Source organism: Mesoplodon bidens, assembly GCF_964165515.1.
Source record: "Mesoplodon bidens genome assembly, chromosome: 10".
Classification (NCBI taxonomy): Eukaryota; Metazoa; Chordata; class Mammalia; order Artiodactyla; family Ziphiidae; genus Mesoplodon; species Mesoplodon bidens.
The window spans coordinates 55199840-55226279 of NC_138172.1; the positions used below are offsets into that span (position 1 = coordinate 55199840).

General features: G+C 37.8%; 1 protein-coding gene and 1 pseudogene across 13 annotated transcripts in view; both read right to left on the minus strand.

The window, feature by feature from the left end:
- The window catches only part of RBMS3 (RNA binding motif single stranded interacting protein 3), a gene marked incomplete at its 3' end in the record, with an annotated part of 726099 nt that overhangs the window by 467087 nt on the left and 232572 nt on the right, over nt 1-26440 (minus strand). For all 12 annotated transcript variants that reach the window (XM_081246096.1, XM_081246094.1, XM_081246095.1 and 9 more), the window contains one exon: nt 21330-21388. In XM_081246096.1, the coding sequence (XP_081102222.1) occupies nt 21330-21388 (59 nt within the window). The remainder of the gene's footprint in view (nt 1-21329; nt 21389-26440) is intronic.
- On the minus strand, nt 15140-17420 carry LOC308623545 (DNA primase large subunit-like; annotated as a pseudogene). Its single transcript has one exon. The product of its transcript is annotated as a DNA primase large subunit-like (transcript).

Below are 26440 nucleotides of genomic sequence, written 5' to 3' on the forward strand. Positions count from 1 at the left end.
GTCAGTGAAGTGACTGAACATGACCAGATATGAAATTTCTGTTTTCAGTTAGTCTTATGACACATGTGTTTTCATTCTTTCCTAAGACACAGTGGGACCCCTCAACTTTTAAGTCATAATATGAAAATCCCATTTTGTTATTACTCTTATAAACAGTGAAATGATGGAGGCATATTCCCCAAATAAAGGCAAAAGGGTGTTATTCTTTATATATGATGGTCTTATGAGGAGGGTCCATGCTTTCTTTCATTATTTGCCTACCCATTCAAACTCATTTCCCAGGTTTCCCTTTATAACCAACAGTAGACATTGGCCAAATGTTGGGCTAAATATAGGGTTGAGGTCTTTTGACATGGGGTGGTCAGTAGACCAAACATAGCAACTCACAGAGGCACCAACAGCTATCAGAGGACAGTAAAAACTGTTCTCCACATATGTTACATACTAAATATTAAAGTCACACAAGACACCCAAGCACAAAACTAGTTTCATGATCTCATCTGTTCACATACAACAGTGTATCATTAGAATCCCTCTCAAATCACAAATTTGAGAGTCAAACTTATTTTTAGAACCCAACTTTTGACTTTAATCAATTCCCTCTGTCTATTGAAAGATTTTCTCCTTTGTCATTAACCAAAGGGAAACTCAAATCTTTTCCTAATAAAATGTTCATAAAGCATGCAAAATAGATTCTAGCCCATAGTGGAAACTAAATATCTTGTAGTTTGAAACAACAGAACAGATACGTGGTATCTGTTAATAATTTTGCAGGGACAACAATGCTGGCATAACTAAAGCATTGCTGAAAATAGTCAGTGATATTATTAAGTGGTAAATTATCTGACAGAAGCAAAGAGAATCCGTAGAAAAGAGACTTTACCAAGAGCTAAAGTAGGTAGGAAAGCTTCCATCTAGTAAGTAGAATTTTAATTTACCAATAATCTAAGTCTGGTTTAGAATTGAAGAAGATTCCAGAAAGATGTACTCTGGAGAGGGGCGATGAGTTGAGTAAAGACCCCAAGGTAGTACAAACATGATGTGTTGGGAGAGTAAAGTGACTGGCCTGCTTAGCCTGACAGGTATATGTTGAAACAGAATGAAAAATACTGTGAGTTGATTCATATTACGAGGCCCTTTAAAGCCATCCTGAGGAATTCAGACTTGATAGGAAACTAAATAACAAGTCATGGACAGGTTTTAACCAGGCAAGGGGCATGATTAAAGCACTGTTTAAAGAACGCAATGAATCTGCAAAAGTACTCTGAGTCCAAATGTTCTTAACAAGACCCTGAGCTTAGTGCAGCTGGGTGATAAATGGCTACAATTTTATCCCGGTTTCTAATCACAACCAAAACACATGCATGATGATTTCTTGGTGCTACATCCATGTATTAAGAACCTAAGATGTGGTTCAGCCATTCATTATCTTATTCTTCCAGCCATTCTTGGGATAACTACTTCATGTGTCAAGCAGGTGCTAAGTACAAGTGAACAAGAAATGAACAAGATACAGTTAGGTGTTTTTTTTTTTTTTTCCTGAATAAGTGTAAAATACTTGCCCATGATAAGCCCACCATGTAAGAGGTACAAAAAAAAATCACTGATTATATCCAGTTTTTTAAGTGCTGGGGAGACTTTTGGGAAAACAAAGAGCTTTATTAACGGAGACAGAGGAAGGGTGTCTAGGTTGGCTCAGGCATGGGTGGAGGGAGAAAGAAAGCTTTGAAGACTTGGTTCTTATCAGCTGAGTCACCCAAGTCAAGGAAGAGCACAGGCAGCACAGGAGAGGGATGTGAGAGATTAAATGGTTGGGCTTTAGAACAAAGCAGCCCTGAATTTATATCCCACATCTGCTATTTCATGGTTGTGGAGATGTGGGCAAGTTCCTTGTCTCTCACACCTATAAGATAGAGGTAATAATTATAACAATTTGAAAAACACTGCCATTATGTATATAAAGCTCTCAGTATAATTTCTGTACATAGTAAGTGCTCAATAAATACAAGACTTTATTATTAAATAAGAGGTATAATGATTGTTCCAAGCAAAGGGAATAGGCACCAAAGTGCCTTTACATATGGTGTGTTAGTAGTTGGGGATGATTAGATACATGGTAAGAGATAAGAACTGATCAGGGTCATCAGTATGGCCGCCTAAGTTGCTCATTACACCAGTAGGGCTGTTCATGGGAATTACCATGTGAGTGCTCCCCAGTCCCAGAGCTTGGCAGGACTCACATTTTACAAAAAGTGCAGTAGCCCTAATGTTAGAGAGTACAGTCCAGACCATGAAAGGCTGTGTATTCTACGATAAGTAGTTAGAAGTTTATCATTTATGACATCTCATTCAAATGACAGAGATTCAAAAATGTACACATATAACTGAATTTTAATGAAGATGCATATCTTTAAACTCTCATTATCGAATAAGTGAACGTTTTCTTCTTGTGGCATTTCAATACTGTTAAGTTATGCTGACACTAGTCGACTCATTGTTTTTTTTTCTAGATAGCACAGTAAAAAAAAAATATATATATATATATATATATATACATACATATAAAATGGAGATTTGAAAATCAATATGTCACTATACAGAGAATCTTTGTAATCACTGCTTCATGATATCTTCAAGTTCTTAGCCTTTTGAATGTATTATTTTTACAGAATTATATTCAGATTTTAGATACAATTTTATAATTTGCTTTCCCTGGCTATCCTTTAATGGATTAACTGAGAAATACTGATTAGCCCTTATTATATGCTAGGTCTTGGTTTTGCAGATATAGGAAAATGTGATCCCTCCCTCAAAGAATTCACAATTCAGAGAAGACATAAATGTCAACCAATACTTACACCTACCAAGCAAAACTATCTTCAATAATCACCATGCATCATCTTTTGACCTAGTTATTAGCAGAGCATACAGAGACTTTTCTATTTTTCTTTTTCCCACTTTACATCATACTACAGCTAGTTTCCCATGTGGCCTCAAAGTCTTAAAAATTATCTTTTTTAATGGTTGTAAAATACTCCATTGCTTTAACCAGAGTTTAGTCATTCTCCATTTTTGCATATTTAGATTATTTCCAAATTTTCAGTAATACAATGCAAAGATTACATCTTTAGGAAAAAATGACAAGACTGAGTTTATTTTGCTGAAAGGGTTGGAAAGTTTAGTGACTCTTGAAATGTAGCCATCAAAGAATAAAACAAACAACTTTTGCTTTTAAACAAGGCTGATAAAAATAAGACATCTCTATGGCCCCTTTAAATTAATTTTTTTTTCTTGGTTAACTTTTCACAGATAAATTATCAATAATTTCACCAATTATCAGTCATTTCCACTTTGTTTGGGTCCATGTTTTATGACTTAAAAGAGTCCTACAGGTCTACGCGCTTTAAGTGAGCTACCGTCCACTGGATCAAGGACATGGTCAAGTCGTAATGACGCACATATTACCCGGGAGGTCATTTTTTTCCTTGCTGGCTGGGACAGCTCAGACGTCTATGTGACCTGGGCAGAGTATCAGTCCCAGTTCCTGGCTAGAGAGAGGGAAGCATTTCCTCTCTAAACTTAGAGGCCACATTTGTATTTCCGGAGTGGATCTGAAGGTCACAGCCTCTGTGTTTCCACATGTGTGCAGTTAGCTAATGAGGGCTGGGAATTCAGAACACAACCATCTATCTACAAATTGTTCAGAGAACAAAGCCTGAATAAAACCACTGGCAGCACAGAGCTTCAGGCAATGCTTTAATTCTTGAGTTAAATCCAAATGAGAAAGCTTTTCCTTTTTCTCCCATTGTCCAAAAAATTCAAGGAACTCTGGCGATGTCCAAGCTGACTGGTTATTATGGAAGAACACAGATGCCACGCTAAGGTAGGATGTTATAGTTTCCAGTGCATGAGGACTTCCTGTTTGCCTATTATAACAATCTTCAGCTTGACAAGAAACCCCACAAAACACATTCATGCCCTGCCTCAGAATGATTTAATTTTGGTTACAAATAGGAAAGGGCTACCCTTCCTGCAAAAAATCCCAGCAGCAAAAACAGACTAAGTACAGATGATGGTGTTAGAGAAGTGAAATAATTCTCTCAACAGTTCCAGTAAGTAGGATCTAGTTATAAAGTCAGCAACTGGAAGGAGAATGTCAGGCCTGAGACATGTAACCCTCAAGGACTAGACCAGAAAGAAACAGAGTTACAATCCAAACATAAAAATTCAGACTCAAATTTGGGCAGGGGATTCTAAAGTGATGTTAAAAGCACGTATCAGAAGAGTTGTCAAAACTGGGCGATGCTCAAGACGAGGCACCTTCTGGGTAGAGGTGGAGACTTGAAGGCAACTTAAGACAATAGGAAACTATGTGGATGGGGGAAGAATCTTTGGAGAAAAACCAGCTTGAAAAAGGAAAGACTGACGTGAGCAGGCATTTGGGTATTTTGCTGCAAGAGTTGGTTCATGGATACATTCAAAATATTAATAGTCTTTTTGATTAAACTTGATCGTATCTTTAGAATCCAAATAGAAAATAGTTGTTTATCCCTGGGTTCATCCATCAAAGAGATAATGACACCAAAACACTCTCTACAACTAAGTGCAAGCTATTTAAAGAAAAGAAGGAAGGCTGGGTAAGTAATTGGGATGGAGTGGCCTCTTCAGAGGTCTTAACCTTATCCCCGCGAGCAAACATGGGAGGCCAGCCAAACAGAACTTAAACAAGATGAAAGAGAATGTTTGCTGTGAAACTCTACCACATGGGCCCTTTAAGGAAGCACATGCCTCATTCTGAATCCTGAGAGTAAAAGAAATTATCAACAGCACTGTGCCTGCCTACCACCATCCATAATTCTGTGATATTTCCCCACTTAAAATTGATTAAACTGCTACTCGCATTGAACTCAACACAGATGAAAGGCTAGACATTGGTCAATATCACTTAAGTCCAAAATTGAAGTGAACAGAAAATGGTTCCCAAAATATATTTAAAAAAAGAAAATAGCTCTAAATGAAACAAAATGATCAAAATATTTTCAAAAGGTACTATGCTTTCAAGGCACAACCTGCAGGTTCTTTTACATCTATATTAGGTGACATAACAGAGCTATAATCCCCATCAATACTGTTGTAATGGGATGCAAGGGGGCGGGTGAGAACCACGGCGTGTTTCTTTCAAACTGTTCGCCTCACGCAAACTTAAAACACTGTGCTTGTGTCTGCTTGTCATTACTACCATCCAGGATCTGTCCTGCTAGTCTTACTTATGGGGATTATTTTGAGGGAGGAATTGCAAATGATGGGGAGCAAAGATTTGACAGACTATGACCGGATGCTGGCAATAGTGGTCGACAAGTTGTCCACCATCTCCAGGTTCATTTCCTCTGCAGTAAAACGGAGATAATAATAATTCTGAGTTACTTGATATCCACTCAACAAGCTATTAAAAATTGAAGCCATGCATGCCTTCTGGGGCCAAGCAGGTACACAAGTGAGTGAAGTGGGCTGCTTTTATGAAAACAGCAGAGTGGTTTAGGCACCACTAAAAAGTATTCACATCTAAATACTTTTAAGCAGTATTGGAGCTAAACAACAATCCTTCACTAGACAGATTTGCCTGTTGATGACTTACAGGAATGTTCTAAGAGATTTGTAGACTCCAGGATGCTGAACAACTATTTGACCAAGGCTGAGTTGCACAGCGTATTAGTACAAATACATCTCCTGCCCCATAGCCACTGTTTACCGTACTTCTGAGGATCCCACAGGGCATCATCAACTCATTCGCCAGCTCACTCTGTAAAGCAGGGTTTCCTTCCTGGACAAACAAATCAAAGATGCCATTCCTGACCCTTGTCACTGGGATTCACTTTTCACTTCCTCTTTTTTTTTCTGTCTTAGTCCTTTAGTCTGTTTTATTTGGTTTACTCATTGATTGGTTGGTGGGAAATAGGTTGAAGACTTTACTTCCTACCCTTAACGGAATTCAGATGGGATACACAAGATAAAAATGTTGGTGAATGCTGATAGGTCTGATAGCCCTTGACACTACAAGAGACCATGGGTTCATAGAGAAACCATCTGTCTTCCTCACCACACAGACCAACTACCCTTCAGTTTGCCATCATGGCTGATGTTTTCACCCATGCATGGACAATACGGGCTTTTGATTTTCCACAGAAGGTCACTTATAAATTGGAACTGTCTTATCTGGAAAGTTATACTTCATATAATTTTAAAAAATAATTTCCCTAACAAGAAGCAGAGCCAAAGGACTGGCTCCAGACTAGTAACTTTAAAAAGACATAGAGAGAGGAAAGATAGGCTGACTTGGACAACATAATAGGATGTGTTATTTGTATTAACAGTTTATGTTAATAGGACATAATAGGTGGAAATACAATGATGCAAGTAGAAATGTTAAATTTTTACAGATTTCACCCTAACCGTAACATATACACATTGTATCAATGCTTGATCAAGCTTTTTGATCATTGTATAATCAATGTTAATACCTTATAACTTGTCATATTATCTTCTCACAATAGAAGAAAATCGCAAAGCACCTGATCACTATCTAAGGCATAACAACTTCCCCTGGACTTGTTTGGTTTATGTAACACAGCAGATGCTTAGTTACAAAGAATGGTGAGGATTTCGCTTCAAGCTTCTTTTAAGAAAATTATGTTCTACTAAACTACAACAAACTTTGATGTAAATCTTTATAGAATGATTTTTAAAACTCTCTTAGGATACAAGTGTCTCATAAATATTTTTCCCTGTCTTACACACACACACACACACTCTAACATACATATATCATAATATGTATAATAAATATATAAATAAATATATTAATACATATAAAAGTTATATGTGTACATACATATTTCACTTGGAGTTATTCTCATTTGTTTAAAACAATGGTTAAAATTGAGTAACACTGAAGGAAATTCCGCTTTTCATATAGGAATCTTTGGTTTGTTAAGTTTTCCTTTAGTTGGCAGAAAGTATTTGCAAACCATATGTCTGATAAAGTTGGTTAATATCCCAATTATATAAGGGACTCATACAACTCAATAGCAAACAAACAAAAACAACCCTAATAACAAATGGGTGAAGGACCAAAGGATATGAATAATATTTTCCCAAAGAAGATACACAAATGGCCAAAGATAATGAAAAGATGCTAACATTGAAAAGATGCTCAACAACACTAATCATCAGGAAAATGCAAACCAAAACTACAATGAGGTATCACCTCATACCTGTTAGGGCAACTATTATCAAAAAGATATGAAATGTTGGCAAGGATGTAGAAAAAAGGGATCCCTAGTGCACTGCTGGTGGGAATGCAAATTGGTGCAGCCACTGTGGGAAAACAGTATGAAGGTTTCTCAAAAACCTAAAAATATAACTACCATATGATTCAGCAGTACCTCTTTTGGGCATTCATCTGAAGGAAAAAAAATCAGTACCTCAAAGAGTTACCTGCAACCCCTTGTTCACTGCAGTATTATTCACAATAGTCAAGACATGTAAACAACCTAAGTGTCTGTCAACAAATGAATAAGGAAAATGTGGTGAATATATATATGTACATAAATATACAATGGAATAATATTCAGCCTTAAAAAAGGAGATCCTGCCATTTGCAACAACATAGATGAATATGGAGAACATTATGCTAAAGGAAATGTCAGACACAGAAAGACAAATACTGCATGATATCACTTATATGTGGAACTTAAAAAATCAAATATACAAGAGCAGAGAGTAGAAAGGTGGGGGGAAATGGGGAGATGCTGGTCTAAGGGTACAAAATTGCTGCTACGTAGGTTGACCATGTCTAGCGATCTAATGGGCAGCATGGTGAGTATAGTTTATACTGCAGAACTGAATCCAGGAAATGTGCTAAAAGAGTGGATTTCAGGCACCCTCATCACACACACACACAAACACACACACACACACACAAATGGTAACTCTGTGAGGTAACATGTTAATTAGCTTGACTACAGTAATCATTTCGCTGCCTACATGTGTATCAAATCACCATGTTGTCCACCTTAAACACATGCAATTTTTATTTAAAAAGCAAAATTTTAAGTTTTCCCCTACTCAAATTATTCTGTTTCATCACCTGCTTCTCTATGAAAAATATAGTATTAGCCATAATTTATTTATATTGTATATATGAAATCAGAGATTTTCTGATTTTTAACCCCTTGTTACTCAAAAATATCTCATGAGAACCTTTGAGAAACTCTTTAATCACAGTTTTTTAACAGTATTTTTTAATGAGCTTCTAAATTCTACCTCACATAATTCTCTTTTTTAAGAAAAAAATTTCTTTTCTTTCACTCTTCAATAAAAAGCTACAATTTTCACTTTAATTATCTATTATAATAAAAGTACTCCAAAGACATAAACTCCAATGCCTTGTAGTCCATGTCTCATGGAATTTTGCCACTTGGTTTCATTTAGTACAATCTCAAACATGGTTATTTTTCACATCACCTTTAAGCCCAAAGCCTAGTGTGTTTTTGAGCATCTGCTTCCCTAAAATCTTTTGTTTCAGCTCCTGCTTTTCCCAGAGTGGACAAGCCCCAAGGATGTGAAAAGCTGTTATATCTGCAGCTTAAGCGTTTTATTATCTCTTCTTGAGAGAAACTATATCTTTAAAAGCGGCACAGAGAAGGTGTCCCAAAGATGCTCCATGAATACAGGTTTCTTCCAACTCAGGGCTGATGTCAGCTTAATGACCAATAGGTCTATTCAGATGCCTAGTAATTAAAATAAACTGACCTTTTAAGAGAAGTAGTACAAATTAAATGTGAACCTTGCTATTTTCTCTTATTTCACAACACAATGGGGAAACCAAGCTGGTTTTTAAAATGATCATATGAAATAGAGACCTTATATCACTAATATTTTATGGATAAATAGACATGTGAGCCCACTTACAGCCACTTACAATTATAACAAATGATACATTCATCCTTCAAATTCAATTTTGGTTTTTATAGTTTGGGTTTTTTTTTTTTTCAGTCATGTGCATGAGTTTTTCTCTTTCATACTTCAGAGTTCTCATTTCTTAACTAAAGGAAAGGAAAAATAGCTATTTTAAGAGCAGCATGAATAACCAATAAGTCAATAAGAACAAGCATCAAATCATATGACTTTTCACCATCCCTTAAACAAAATATGCTTTTACTATGGTTTCAAAGCTAAGGAAGCAAGAATCTTTAGGCTTTTTTCCCTTTTACCTTTGAACTTGTAAAACAGTGTTATGGAGTGAACATCACGACAAAGGGTGAACAAAGGAGCACTTTTTTTTTCTTTCAGAACCTACCCAACTCAGAATGAATTCCACCACCTGCCACTGTGATGGAATGCACTTTTCTTCAAAGACATCAAGTTTATAGGCCTTGAAAAATCCTGAGGGCTATCGTATAGCCAACACAAAAACGTATGAAAAAAAGTCCTTTAAATACTTTTTGCTATTAACAAAGCCAGTCTCATGAATAAACAACAAGGTCCTACTGTATAGCATAGGAAACTAAATTCAATATCCTAGGATAAACCATAATGGAAAAGAATATAAAAAAGAGTGTATATATGTTTATAACTGAGTCATTTTGCTGTACAGCAGAAATTAATCAATATTGTAAATCAACTATACTTCAATAAAAGAAGTAAATAAATTAAATTAAATAAAAAACAAAGCCAGTCTCAATAAACACATGTCAATTCATGAAATACACATTCCTTGAACACTTGAAAAGTACTCATAACTGCATTAAATTGTGTAAGATATAATGGTGCTCTAGACAAGATGGTTCCTACAAGAAGAAATCCAAGTGCAAGACCACAGAAAAATTTACCTGACAGATGTGCCAGACACATTACAAACAGGGTTCTGTGTAATTTTGAAAATACTTTTTTCATTGTAGGTATAAATAACCTCATTTGACAGTTAAGGAAACAGATGTTTAGAGACATTATGTAACTTGTCCAAGAAAACTAAGATTATTACTTAGAAATTGTCTCAGTGTAGACTTCATCTGAAAACTCCTTGAAGGACTAAGAGGGTTATTTGGGGTGGGGGGGAATCTATATGTTTTTGAAGTCCTATATTTGAAAGGACTTTACATGGTATTGCAAGTTTACATGAATTTTAGTAAACTGGACACACACAGATATAATATTTATCCATTCTATGTCATTATAGTTCATATATTATTTAAAAGAAATATTGCTATATATATTGGATTTCCCACATATTTATGAAAGCACTGATGAATGAAGATAGATAACTTCAAACAAGTCAAAGGGATAATTACACACTAATAAATATTCTCTAACACTAATAAAGTTGTAAGTGCTTACCTTTAAAGAATAACTGGGAAATGTATGTATGCTATGTCTCTGGTATCCTCGGTGATTTTACAGGCCTTTGGAACATATACCCAGCCATGTTTGATCTTTCTCCTGATGTGACATCAAAGGCTCCCAGAGAGAAAGATAAAGCCCGTGGAATCTAAGACCCCTCTGAACCGTCCTGTTTCCTCAACACTTTGGCAGTAGAAAATAAGGTCCATGAGAAGCCTGAGGAGTTTATAATCTAGATGAAGACACACACTAATCACAAAAGCCCAAGAGATAAGGGGGTGTAAGATCTTTACTCCCAGATGGCACTCAGAGGAGGTGGTGTTGTAAAGTGTGTAAATAGGATGAGGAGAGTCTACTGAGGACTTCTTGGGAAGGTGAATTCTGGAAGAAATCATTAACAGACTAGCAGAGGTAAGAAGAGTGAGCATTTTTTATATATTTTAACAAACTTTAAACATAGGGAGTTGAAGGACAGGAGCAGGAGAACAAACAGGATATCTGGACAAAAGGATTTCTGTGAAGTTAGAAGACATGCGTTAGCAAAAGTCACATTCAGATTATGGCTGAGAGCAATATAACTCTACCATTTTATTTTTTAATTTTTATTTTATATTGGAGTATAGTTGATTCACAATGCTGTGTTAGTTTCAGGTGTACAGCAAAGTGACTCAGTTATACATATACATGTATCTATTCTTCTTCAAATTCTTTTTCTTTAGATTTTTTGGGATGTGGACCATTTTTAAAGTCTTTATTGAATTTGTTACAACATTTCTTCTGTTCTATGTTTTGGTTTTTTTGGCCATGAGGCATGTGGGATCTTAGTTCCCTGACCAGGGATTAAACCCGCACCCCCTGCATTGGAAGGCAAAGTCTTAACCACTGGACTGCCAGGGAAGTCCCCTATTTTTCAAATTCTTTTCACATTTAGGCTACCATTTTATTTTTAAATGATTTTAAACTCCACACAAATTATTTATATTTTTTTCCAATAAAATAATCTCTTCACATGCAAAAGAGCTAGGGAGATAGGTTATAGTATTAAATGATGTCAAATATCCATTTATGCTTTAAAACAGCAATGTTGGGACTTCCCTGGTGGTCCAGTGGTTAAGACTTCACCTTCCAATGCAGGGGGTGCAGGTTCAATCCCTGGTCGGGGAGCTAAGAGCCAACATGCATCACAGCCAAAAAACTAAAACATAAAACAAAAGCAATATTGTAACAAATTCAATGAAGACTTTAAAAATGGTCCACATCAAAAAAAAAAAAACTTAAAAAAAAAAGTACTGTTACCTATTAAATTTAGTGTTGGTGGAGAGTTTTACTTTCACCTAATGTGTATATTCACAGTGATTACAAGCAAATACTGAGTAAATATAGAGCTATAAGACACTCTTGAAGAAAAATGTGCAGTTGTATGACTCCCCAAACATGAGTAGATACTTTGTTTTACATTTATCTCAAAGTCTTCTCAAAGTTAACTCAGCACCATCGCATCATCATCATCATCTTCATAAAAGAACCCTCTAAAATACTGAATATACTGAACTGAGAAAAACAGTTTCAAAAGGATTATCCTTGACAGGAGAAGTGTCTTTACCTGCAGTTGTATGGCTGAGTTGGAGACAACACATGGCGACCATTTACCTTCAAAGTAAGTGTTCTTTCCTAACTCTGGCTATAAGACTATAAACACTGGAGTTTTCTCAAAAGAGGCCCAGGATGAAAATTTCATGTAAAAGGTACCTACAGGACAATTCTGACTGAAGTTACCAAAGTTCCTACACAAACTAACTGTTTCTGAAATGAAAACAAAACTCAGTATCAGTACCAAAGGAAGCGAATATATGTTTATATATTGATCACCTGTGCCTAGGTGCAAAATTAATACTGTACCAGATTAGAGAAAAATTCACAAAAGTTCAGGGAAAAATCACACACTTCATACCGCAAAGGGAAATGGGAAATTTAGTTGTCTAAACAGAACTGTTTTCATCTTTTTTTTTTTGGTAACCTAATTCCAGTATTTGAAAATTAAATAAATGTGTTTTTCAAGTCTCGTTGCATCTTGGGCTCCTTGCTCTAGAGGCTGTGAGCCCAGCTGGAGGAGGAGCCTATTCCTCTCAAAATGTAATTCCTCAGACTCATAAATTTCACAGAATATTTATTTTAGTTTTCACTGTTTTGGGGAAATAACAGGTATTGAAAAGAGGCTTTTCATGGTGTTTAGTTTCTTCCTTTACTTGCTTAGTTTCCTTGTGGACTAGGCCCGGGTAGGTATGCTATTTTCTGGAAACCAAATGGTTCTACTTACACACACGTTCTGCCCGGGTGCATGTCAGTGTCACTTACTAGAATCGGTCTGTAGGTAGGGGCTACTGCATACCCTGCAAAGACTACAGAAAAATATGACAAACTAGAGTATCCATCCCTCCCTCCAGGTTCATGGGATTTAATACAGAAATCCACACTTTCCTCACTTGCTATTTAAATACGCCCGGTTAGTGACTAAAGGAGAAAATTAAAAAATAAATAAAATGGATTAATTCCAAATTTGTCTAAGTGTACTGCCTCCTACTTAGTTATCCAGAAATACTTTTAAAAAGCATATAACAGGGCCATGAATCTAGAACTGCTAAATGGATTCATTCACACCCCTCCGTGAAACAATCTAGGTGGGTTCTATCCCTCTCTATAGAAATGAATCTAGTATGCAGAATTATTTCTCTTAGAGAAGAATAACAATTTATGGTTTCATTTAATAAAGAATTAATGATACCCTTCATGGATGATCTCAGAACTTTTGGATCCTTGTCTTCAACTTTGGTTTTAGGGGTCCAATGAAATGGTAAGGGCAACATAATCTTCCATAAATATAATTCAAGCAGCCTGTGACAACAAAGGCAAGAAGGGAGTATTTCAAGATCTTAGAAGTCGGTATGCTTGGCACACTCTAATGGCTCTTATATCCTTTGGCTGTTAAGCATGGAAACTTTCTATGGAATATCCATTACTCATTCCCTCTGCTCTAAACTCATAGCCTGTCAGAAAAAAAATGGCTGGCGGGGGTGGGAGGTGGTACAGAGGAAGCCAAACTTAAAAAGCAGGAAAAGGCAGAGACAAGTCAATTCAACCAAGATTTACACCTTGTTTTCAATGGCTTCTTTCATTTCATTTCCCCTGACTTTTTAAAATTAGCAAATACACTGGACCCAGGAGGAAAACACATGGGGAAAAACAAAACAACAAAAACAAAGCAGTGCAAATCTCTGTGACTTGTACAATAGCTCTTACTGGGTCCTGGTGTTTGAGTGGCTGAATGAACTGCGATCTGTTTTTCATTACCCTCCATCTGGAGCTGCGGCCTGCTTTGTTCAGCAATTTCTGGTCATTTGGGCCTGCTGGTGACTGTTTTGTTTTATGTTGCCGTATTATACAGAATGAAAGCTGCCGCAGCCACCACCCAAGAAAGAACAATCCTGAAAACGAGAGGTTATGTTGAAAGAGCTCCCCACGACCCCTTCCGGAATAGAAAGTGAGTGTGTTTATGCGGGCCTGCCTACCATACAGACTTAGAGGCCTGGGGGTGGGGTGGGGTGCAGGAGGGAACAAAAGCCTTTCCTTCAGATGCTAAGACCCAGGAAGTGTCCAGGGTTGGGTTAATTCTCATGCCGTTTCTTTTCACCTCTAAGGAGACTAGTGCATGTACTTTCTCATACCTCACTTGCAACAGCTCATGAAAAACTGAACTCATATCATGTCTCTAAAAACAAAATCAATAAATCCCGTCTCCATAATATTTGGTTTCAGTTGCATAGCCTTAGTCCAGAGGCCACACTGCAAATGATTCAAAAGCAAGTGTCTCCAAGAAGACCGAATCCAATTTTCATTCTTTAATGACAGGCTCAATGCCCTTAGTGATTTTGTTTAAAAAAGCCATCTCAGACACCATTTCCATTTCCATTTCCCTCCTTAAGAAAGCAATGGTCAAGAAGAACTCTCTTCTACCTTTTCGTTAAAGAAGCAAAGGGTAACATTCTCTCTTAATTCATTGCTATTTTCAGCTAACATTAATTTACAAAAACAAAGAAACATAGGCAGGTGCTACTAAGGTTTAACAGAAAGAACAACCAAAATATAAATATAATTGAAACCACTTTAGTTTTTCCAAGAGCTGTTTTTGCCTTTTTTTTCCCTAGAAAAGACAATATCACAAGTTTGGGGAAATGTGAAGTTAATAATAATCTATCACCTTAACACAAAGATTTTCCTTGCTTAGTACTGCCATTTTATACAGTCAGCACAAGGTATTGTTGAGCATTACCTATGTATTAACTCATTTAATTATCAAGTCAGGCCCTATTATTATTATCATTTTATAGATGGGGAAACTGAGGCACCCAGCAAAGTTAAGGGATTGACCACAGGTCACACATCTATGAAGTGGAAAGGCAGTGTTTGCACCAAGCATCCTGGCCACCCACAGACATAACCATGAGCACTACTGACTGTCAAATATTTCCATAGCTCCATGTTTATGGTACACATGATTTTATATTCTTCCATACTCACTGAACTTCCTCTAATAAACAATTCCATGGTTTGTCGTAGTTTAGTCCTCTCGACTGTCATGGTAATGGCTGTATAACAGTGGTACCCATATAGAGAATAAAGTGGTGCTAAGCGTGAGCATATAAAACACTTTAAAAATATGTCTGAATAAAATCTCTCAGTAGAATTAGTAGCATCATAGTACATTCCCGATTGCTCTTTTCATATTGACTTTTTTCTTCTTTTACATTTTGATATTTATTAACAAAAATGGTCCAGAAAAGTCCTGGGTCAACATTACAGTGATAAGCGTTAAAATAAAAGCTGTTCTCAGTTGTACTGTTTCTAGGGGACAGAAAGCTGTTTTATCTCCTAAAATGGGACTTAAATCACACCATTCAAGCGTTAGATTTCAAAAGAAATTCTTCCTCTTCTCTTTTGTCAAAGCAAAATATACCTGAGGTCTTTGTTTTTACCTGCAAGGCTGCCTTCCCGAGAAGCTCATGCATGTGTGGATGGATGAAGCGGGGTCGGGTGGAGGGAGATGGCAGGCAAAAAAGAAAAAGATAAAATCATAAAGTAGGAAATAAAAGCCAGTGAGGAAGACGGGCTACCAACTGCCCAGGGATTGTTCACTGAAGTAACTCCTCTAGTCCCTCCAGATCCATTTCCAGAGAGGAGATGAGTGAGGCCAGAGCAGATGACACATCCTTGCTTCTCTGGACACTCGGTTTGGGTTGGGGCGTTTCTGGTTGGATGGATTCCTTCTTGATGTCTTTACCTCCACTGAGGATCTGCTGGCTCTCAAAAAAGAACTGTTTGGATGACTCAAAGAAAAGACACAATCATCTACATTATGTGTCATCTTGAAGAACTTCTGACAGGCTACCTGGTAATGTGTCCCTTTTACTAAATCCAAAATCTGGTTGATCCCTGAGGGAGGGATCTTGTACGCTTGCATCTTCTGCCTCAGCAGTTCAGGATCGCTGTGCCAGAAGGGGCACCCATGATAATCCCCTTGGCTTGGTGGATTGGTTAGGATAATCTTCAGGCAACTGTAAAGTGTGTAGTCTGTCCTCTTGCCTTCCTTTCCAAAGCTATGACGGATATTGTAAGAGTAGCCTTTATCAAATTTATCTGGATCCATCTTTCCTCTGATAAATGACTGCTTCCAGAATTGCCATGCCTGTTCCAAGGTTAGGCCAATGTCCTTCAGGAAGAGGCCGTACTGCATGAGGCCCCCATGACGAAGATGGTGATTTTCCCGCAGGGCTTTATGTAGCTGATCTATGCAAGGTGGGAAGGATTTGGTAGAAAGCGAATCGATCTGATCTAAAGAAACCTTCCCAACATTTGCCTGTGTACTGTAGTCTCGACCAGTGTACAAATGACTGAGGTGGCTGAGCAGAGGCTGGAGTCTCTCACCTGACTGCACAGCAGGCAAGGACCTGGCTGTTAAAGCCAAAACCTTGGACAGTTTGGTTCTAAATTCATTCAGGATGATCGCCACAATGTCCTTGAGTTGTACATAAGCAAAGCCATTTTCCAAATAGACTTTCCTTCCTCGGAACAAATCCAGAGCATCAGCAAAAGGGCTCTTATAAACTGACTCCAACTGAACCCCACCTAAACTGTGGGATGAAGCCACAATATCCTGTTCTCAGAGAGTCTTCTCTTCATCACTTATAGCCTCAAACTGCAAATGGCTCTCCTTTAAGAAACTCTGAATTGTGTCCTTGGGTAAAATACTGAATTGAAATAGAAGGAGATTCATTTCTTGTTGAATGAACCAGTGCCTAAGCTCTTCAGACTGGCAGTAAGCAAGGTGTAAAATAAAGTGAGAAACGTGATCTCTTCTTCGGGGTTCATATTCATCTTCCAAGTTTTCTCTGTAGGAAAACTTAAGCTTCCGAAGCTCAGCCTCCAGCTTACTCTGGTACTGCTCGGTTCCTTTCACATAGCTCACACCAAGATTCTTAACTGCTTTTAGCAGTTTAACTCTATCGATAGCCAAGTTTTCAAATTCTATCAAAGATATGTTTCCAGAAGGCGGCTGCAAGTAAAACAGAAGGCTATGTGGGTAGCAAGCATTCCTCTGGTCATCTGCCAACCTCAGTTTCCTCCGATTTCCTCCAAGAAACTGCATCTTGTTACCTCCAGCCACACCAGGCGTGAAAACAGACAAAGCCCGGCAAGCGTTTTCCCCGGGGCGGGGGGCGGGGGGAGAGTTCGTACAGGACCCCATATTGACTTTCAAAAGGCTCTACCGGGCTTCCCTGGTGGCGCAGTGGTTGAGAGTCCGCCTGCCGATGCAGGGGACATGGGTTCGTGTCCCGGTCCGGGAAGATCCCACGTGCCACGGAGCGGCTGGGCCCATGAGCCATGGCCGCTGAGCCTGCGCGTCCGGAGCCTGTGCTCCGCAACGGGAGAGGCCACAACAGTGAGAGGCCCGCGTACCGGGGGGGAAAAAAAAAAAAAAAGGCTCTACCAAATTAGCATAGTCCTAATGAAGAAGGGGTGAATTAGTTTCACAGTAACCAGCCTTGGAAGGCCCACATGTTACGTTTGCATCCTGAGTGGATATAAACTATCACTGCAAGTTGCTTCCATTTGCATGTTTCCAATCATTAACTGATTTATTCTGGGGACACTGGGCCTTTGTAGCCCTCCCAAGTGTGTTTTTCCCCCTACCATCCCTTCTCCCACTGGACGTGTAAGTGGGGAGTCCCCCTTGCTCCTAACTCCATATGGCTTCCCTCCTACCTAAAATCTCCAATGTAAATCTCACCTCACAACATTTTATAACCAATGCACCTTCATCTTCACCATGGTCTATAGTATCCTGGTATCATTCCTCCTATTTCCCCACAAATACCTTCTGCATCAGTCCATTTTTCCAGTACTACTCCTGCTCCAATTCTTGGCTATTTAAATCAATGCTTCAATGCTGCTCCGGTGCCTGGTCCCATCAGCTCCTTGAATTCACAGTGACCCTCTTTCCAGCCTCAGCAACACGCTCACACACTCATCAATGACTATAAACAACTTTCCATAAATGGAATTGCTCTCTCTTCCCAACTGTATGGAGTTTCTACCTGTAACTATCTCAGGGGCCGTTTTTCTGAAGAAGATAATAATACTACTCTAAATAGGACTTAAAGTATCATTAAAGTAGTATTTTCCCCCAGACATGGAAGCGGCAGTAGTATCTCTCTGACCACAGGGGCTTACTTTTAGGGTACCCGCCCCCCGTGCTTGGTGAAAGGTGTGATTCAGTCACCGCTGCCATCCACAGACTCCAAACGCTGGGGCCAGAAAATTCCACTGGAGGTTTTTATTAGTGTGAAATGACTGTGTGATCACCTGCCTCTTTGACATAAGCCTCAAGGCAAAAAGTCTAACAGCCCTCTGCCTCACATAAAATCATCCTTAACTGCCTTTCCTTCAAGGATGCCCCGAGGGGGTTCTGTGGTCCCTCCCTCTGTTTATTTCTCCTTATCGTTCTTCCCTCCTTCCTTCCCTCCACTTTCTCCTTCCAAATTTATCAGTGCTTATTACGTTTGAGACCAGTAGTCTCCGAACTACTTTTTACATCCATAGTATTATAAATAAAAATATCTTAGAGCAGCAAACTCAATATTTATATATTTATGTGTTTAAAACATGAGCATTTATAAAACTATACCAACAGGTACCTTATAAAACACACAGAAACTTGACATCAAAACAGAGATATGTTCTAATATTTTCTTCCAGTATTTCCAATAGACAGTCAAGCATTCCCCTGCAACTCCATTCTCTGAAGATACATTTTCTAGATTACACAGGTCCTGTCTTCACTGAGTCTAAAGGTTTCTTTGGAGAGAGAGAGGAAATTAAATAAGCAGTTACAAGAAGATGTGGACAGGAGTGTTAGGGGTTGAGGTAAGTATACCCACCACATCTGTCCAGATCAGCACCCCACTGTAAGAGATAATTGCTTATGGAAACTCTGACAATCCGCTTCAGCTACATCCCCTTCCTCTTCAAACCTTATGATTATAGTCTAAGATACAGCTTTTCCAGGTTAGCAATGGACCCTTTTGGTTTCACCAGTGTTGTACAGTGACAAGAGATACTTGCATTCCCGAGCAAACCTTTGCCTAATGGAGGGTCCCTCCATATGGACCACTCCAAGGATCAGGCAAGTCATGGGATCCACTGAGGTTCAAAGGGCTTGCTTGTCTGTGAAGCATCTGCCTTCATGACTGGGGCTCAATCAATATTACTGACTGCCTGAGTTGGGTGCCTCAATTGTCTCTGGTTGCTCCTGTAGATATTTTTACCCCAAACTTTGGGAATCGGTCAGGCATGTCTGGAAGTGACAGAATTAATAGTCTAAGGCTTCTCACACACCACATGCTTCCCACGGGCTGAGAGTGAAGAATATCTCACAGTCATGGCCCAATGTTGTTCATATATGTCCTCCAAGGTGCAGTTTTCAGCTGCCTACCCTAATGGACCCCACTCCACCACCTCCCCTACAAGTTACCCTTAGTGTTATTATCTGCTCCCTTGGTTATGGTCATCATTGTAGCTCTGAGCTTTCTTGTAGCTCCGCCTTGCCCTTGCCCACAGGGATGATACACCAGGGCCTCTAGCTCAGGATGTCCGATACATAACTCACCACCTCTCCCGAAAACCCACTACTACTACTTCTGGACTTCCTACTTCAGTCAGTGACACAGCCCTCTTCCCCAACAATGACAGCTCAACATGTGGGTTTCATTGCTAGCGTCCTTTCACCTTTATAGAAAATATCTAATTCTACCTTTGAAAACTCACGTGACCCCCTTTCCATTTTTCTAACAGTGCCTGAGGGACTTTCCTCATTTTCCTTGTGACCTATGGATTTCAACTGTGCATTGCTTTTTTTCTGCCTCCAGTTCCTTCCCCCTTGTAACTCAGTTTCACCCACTTTGGCAAAATAACTTTTCTAAAACACAGGTAGAATCATATCGTTTGTGCTCAAAAAAACATATGAGGGTTGTGTACAGAATTAAGTTCAAAATGTCCAGGATAACTTTATAAATGCCTCCAAACTCTTGGCCCCTTCCTTTTTTCTACCGATATCCTTACCTGGGCATTTTTTCTATTCTAGTTATATGGGTCTGCTCAATTACATTCTGAAATTCTTTCTCCTGAACACCAACCTTTCCCAAGGCCATCCATTCTGCCTTGCCTTTACAAACTTCATTCCCAAAAGGGAATCTCCATATTCTCCTCCCAGAGTATTTTGTGGATCCCTGTATTATAGACATCACTGTTACACTCTCACATATATTAGGCTGATATACTGATCCTAACACATATATTAAGATTAGTTTCTTGGTTTTCTTGGTGGTTTCCTTTTCAACTAGAAATTGAAATATTAGATGATAGAAATGATGTCTTATTAATTTTTGTCTTGTAGTAGCTAAATACCTGGGGCATTTGTGAGTTTACAGGACACAAGGAATGTTGTTTTTTTCTTTAATTGCTGATTTGAATCTGACCATTACCCAATTAAGCCAGGATATACTCTCAGTGTATAAGTGTTCCAAAAACGTGCACACATTATATTTGTACATGAAATAGGGGCAGTGTTTAGAATGATCTTGGCTCTACCATATTTCTTGATGTTGGTATTATAAAAATGACTGGATTAGAGAAACAACAAATAACACATGTTACAAAAAGGATTTCAATTTTCCAGTATGAACTCAGTCATGCAAGAGAGCCCATATAGATTTCACAAATAAATGAATGCAGCCCTTAAAAGAGTACTGGATTCCCAGACATGAAAAAAACATGAGCCACAGATATAGTCAAATAACTTCAGAAACATTTCCAGGAAAAAAAAAGAAGCCTTGATAAGATACAAATTCTGAGATCCTGTGAGATGCTTACAGCTGAAACTGAGACACAATGGGCCCATCAGTAAATTCATTCCTAATCAACCAATGTAGCTAAAGCTTTAAACAACAGATAAATGAGAACGTGTTTTGCATGGGAAAGTTTTCCCCAGAGTTCCTCATTTTTATATAGGAAATCAATTTGCATCACTGATGATATCATTCAAATCAGACAACCCAAAGTTGTTAGGAGGTAATTTAGTTTTATGCTGAAGCAATTTGATACTTGTTCTGATTTGTGATTTTCATTTTGTTTGTTAATGAAAAAAAATTAATGAGCAATGTTACTAGAAATACAACTCATCAAAGCCTCGGCGTTCTTAAAAAGGTTGCCATATACTGTACATTGGGATCGTTGTGCAGCTGGTGCCTGGGCCTCGCCTAGGAGGAGCCATCAGTGGAACACACAGGCGCAAGCTCAGGTATCAAGGCCCTGACACATACCTTTGCATTGATTTGTGTTTTTGTCAAGGATTGCCTTTGTGGATACGATTTTTCCATACCTGAAAGAGAGAGAGAGAGAGGAAAAAAAGAAAAAAATCCACGTTATTGTAGCCCAATGAAGACACTTAAAACACCGTAATAAACATCGGTGCACACACAATTGAGCAGGAATAAACCAAGAAAACAAGCTCTGAATCCCCATTTCACAGCTGGATGACCTCTTTTCACCAGCTCCTCTTTATAACTAGAGAATGGGCTTCCTTCCCTACATAATCACTGGGTTGAGCCTTTGAAAATAAACCCATCAGGCTGTCATAGGTGGCTAAGAGGGGATTGTGTGTGATTGTGATCAAAGTAAATCACACTCTGTGGATTCATGGAAAAATGCACAGGCCTTGGAGCCAGGCTGATCAGGGCCTGCGTCTAGCTTGGGCACTTACCTAGTGTTGTAACCCTGAGCAGTCAGCACGACTTATCCAAGCCCATTTTCTCATTTGTAAAAATGAGAATTGGAGCAATCACTTTTCATGACTTGGGAGAGGGTTAAGTTGAAATGTTGCGAGCAGGTTGTAGGATAAATAGGACTTTTTTTTTTGCTACTAAAAAGGTATTAGTTATACTGTAAGTTAATTGAGGATAAGGACTGAGTTTTGTATTCTCCATGCCTAACACCATGGAGAAGCTAAATAAAGGTTTGCTGTAAAGAATCAATGATATAGGTTATCCATGGTGCTTCCTCTACAATAAAATTTCTACCATAATATATCTATATATTTACATCATAAATGTTTTAATTATTTTATCATCTCTTGCAGAAGACCTAGTCTAGGTTTTTTTTTTCAAAGATGGGTAATATGGGGAATGAAATAATTTTGTTGAGCCTATTTATGAGGTATAAATGATAGGACTGAAGAAGATGATAAGTCCTAAGACCCTGTCCTTTTTTAGGATTCCATGAAAGATGCTTCTAGATCAACATAAGAACATGGAGAAGTTATAACGCAAATTTAAATACCAAGTTTATTAACAACTCATCTTATGTTCAAGATTTCAGCTATGGTCACAAAATATTTGGCAAGTTTTCCTTTAATTCTATGTTCCTAAGGAAGTATAAGAACATAGGATAAATATTAAACATTCTGTGTATTAATGAACTAGGTTCCCTACCACCAATGTTTCTTTTCCATTTGTAATCACCTTGTACTATACCATTAATTCTTTGGAGCATTAAATTCTTGGAGTGGTCATTTATTAAAATTCTAGTGTTGAAAATAGCATAGTGCTAGAAATGCCTTTGCCTCTTTTTTTTTCCCCAATGGAACAGCTATCATTATACTAATATCACCTACAGCCTTGGAAATCATTCCAGTAGGAGCTGAGCTATTGGTAGGCCACAATAGAAACAGGAATAATTGTATGAGATCAGTGGAAGGAGTCTGAGATGATTCCCACATATAAGCTCCACCCTTCTTAAATCAGCCAAACTCGGCTGGAGCTGTCCAAAGCTGAACTGGGCAGATTTCAGGAGCATAAACCTGACGCTTCAGCTACTTGCATCTTTAGTACCCCTGCCCTTCCTGCACCATTGCAATGATAACCCTACAGTAAATGAAATCGAAGAGAGCTAGGGTTGAAAGTGTCTCTTACTATTTTGCAGATGAAGAAAGTATGTTCTAAAAGATCATTAACTTGATCAAAATCACATAATTTGTGAAACTTCCAGTAGGGACTTGAATATGGGATTTTTGAGTTTGGTGCAGTGCTTAACTAATATAGCATGCAGCCTCTAAAGTAGAAAAGCTACATATATCAAGTCGTCTTGCTCAATCAACCTTCACATCTTTGGGGATCCACGTATTTGATCTCCAGGGCAACGCAATGTAGTCATTAAAAGAATATACTGTGGCAATAAACTTCCATGGCTCAAATCTCAGTTCAGCCAGGGTATATTTGATTAACTAAGTCTTATGTGCTCTTTGTGTCATTTCACCATCTATAATGATATCAATCTATTTTTATATTGATTTAGATGATATTTATTTAAAATTGTGTACATCTACTTGTAAACCTATAAAATGATGATAACAGTCTCTACCTCATAAGGTTGTGGGGTTCACCTAGAGTGCTGATAACACTGGCTGGCATAGAGAAAGTGCTCATTTAATATTAGCTTTTCTTACAATCACTTTTTTGCTGTTATCTGCTACATAAAACTGTCTCCAGTCCTTGGCATTCTCTGAGGTAGATAAGAAGTGGAAGGGGGTTAAGGTTCTGGCCCAAATCTCAGCTTAAAACACTACTACTTAGACTGTCAAAATCTTCCACTAAGAAACTTGGAAGGTAACGTTATTTGCTAAAAGAATAATTTGCATTTATATTGTTATTTTTAATGTTTGGGATTTTATTAACTATATTCTCACTGTACTTAGTCATACAATTACCCATAGGTTCAAATCTTTTCATGGTTTATTTAGTATGACAAACTGTTTGTTGCCTCATTCTTTTTTAACTTGTAGATTTTTATTGAGCAGAGATGCAAATAATTTCTGTCCAGTGGAAAAGATAACCCTAAAGTTACAGCTTATTGCCATGTTCAACATTAATTAGTTTTGTATCTAAACCGACATTCTTATCCTAATGTTCCTTTATAAGTTGCCTACAGATATCTAGCTTTTCAAATGCTCTTTGAACTGGTTTTAACACCTTGTATATACAAGCCCACTCTCCCCAAAATTCTTCCTCCTTCCACCTTCCCCAACCCCCAGGACATACATACAGCCTCTCTTTAGAGCTCTATTTCATCCCAAGAGTTTCTCTTTTAGGAAAATAACCAGTACAATAATATATTTGAACAGTGTGTTCAGTAGACAATGTTTAAAGGTACCTATAAACGTACCCATTAACTACAGTGATGTTTGCTAGGTTTGGACTATTCAGACAAGTAAACATTTGCAAAATTATATGGAACTTAGAGAAGAAAACAAAAAGGGAGAAAAAAGGGAACATTTGCTGAAACATTTTTCCCCACACAAAGCACCCATCAATACAATATGGAAGAAGTAAAAACCAGAGGAAGAAAAAGAATTTAGAACATTTATAACCATCTCACATTAGGCACATAAACCCTTAAGACAAAACTCCTTCTTCTTTTGTTTCTAAAGCCACTCCTGAAATTTTTCCATAAGTACCTTCTAAATTAAAATTTAGCTCTGTCTCTTAAAGAGGAAATTGAAACTTACTGTATGTCATAGTGAATTCTGTCTCACAATGGGACTCTTAACCTATGGTGTCCATGTTGTCCTACTGTATCACCGTTACAAGGATTTCTTCTTCATAAAATGCAGTATATGGAAAAGATGACTATCAGTCTTTTACAGCCACAAAAGTGAAATGTTTTCTTGTAGAAAACATTTGTGACTATTTTAGCAAGCAACATTTTTCCTAAAAAAATAATTTTATTATTCAGAAAGTATTACAATACTACTATACATGGAAAAATCACACACACACACACACACACACACACACACATGCCAAAAAGCAAAGTATGCTGTTTCTTGACTTCCCTATATCTAATTACTCTCTAGGCGAGACTTTCCAATGGTCCAGAATCACAAAACCATAGAACACAACTTGTTAATTCAGCCTCTACTCTGGCTGGAGTTAGAGGAATTTCAGTCCTTGGCTCAGTTACAAGATTCTGCATTAACAATTATTTCACAAAGCTAGAATATGCTTTAAACAACAAGAGAAGGTATTTAATGGGCCATTGGTTCTAGTTCATGTCTGAACTCTCACGATGACAAACAGGGACTTTCTGCATGACTGGTGCTGTATCCTCCCTGCCCTGCAAAGTCAGCCACTGATGTAGGTAAATCAAGTTTAGACTTTTTTTTTGAAAAGACCTAAAACCACCATAAAGACAAAAACCACCCATATAATGTACCTGTGAAGAATTGTATTAAATTTCTCTTATGTCTTGTCAAAGTAGAGTAAAAACTACTGACTAAAGATTTTTTTTTTATATTCTAAAGAAAAAAAATATTTCTCAGGTAAAATTATTCCTAAACTTACATTATATTATTTATTTACTCTTCCCCTTTTTGGAGTTTAAATCAAGACCTTAAGTGTTCAGAAAGCTTTTTTTCTTTTTTTTTATGCCACCCACAAGTGGAAAGCAAAATCTGATATTAGAGGAAAATATGTGACCCAATTACTGAACAATGCCTGGAAGTAGACACCTCAGCAGGGTCCCCAATTCTCTCTTCTATGTTTTCACTTCCTGAAGCTAGAAGAGATAAAATATCACCCACAGTCAACTTCCTGGGGGGGTTTCAACTTCTTGGGGGAAACAAATAAATGAACACATTTTTTTTTAACCATAATTCTTTCCATCTGGGCTCAGTGCCTTCTCTAGCCAGTATGAGAAGCACCTAAGACAGCACTGCTAGGGCACTTTTCTATATAAAAATAAACAATTCCATGTCATATCTACAAAGTCACCAACTATCCTGAGTGCCCATAAATTCTCCAAACACAGCCCGGTTCCAAATAACATTGTCTTTATAGTCTAAGAGGACTTTGTGATCACAAACAGAAGCCAATGCACAATAACCACCCACTTACTACATTTTGAGTTTTCACAACTGAGTTTTATAATTCATGTGTTGTCTATCAACTCTAAAAAATACGCTTACCTGAGCTTGTCAATAAAATATTTACATTTAATTTTTTAAAGAAATAGTCAATTCTTTCTGACATTTATTCTTATTCTTAAATAGCATCTGAGTCATTTGCGGATACCCTTGATTATTCCACATAGAAGCCTCATTTAAACTAATGGAATCTTTTATTTTCCAAAAGTGAGGAGAAAATAGAGCAATTATGGGTCTACTCTTCATCAATTATGAAGACATCAATTCGGTGGGATTTTTCTATAAATAATTTCTTTTTAAAGCCTTTTACTGAATCACCCACTGTGTATATTAATTCAAGTAATATAGGCAGAGACTGAAAATAGTTTCCACAGTCAATCAACTCCCACCTAACTCATTTTTCACAAGCCTTCTATACTGATACCAAGACAAGAACAAAGGTATTACATTTATTTA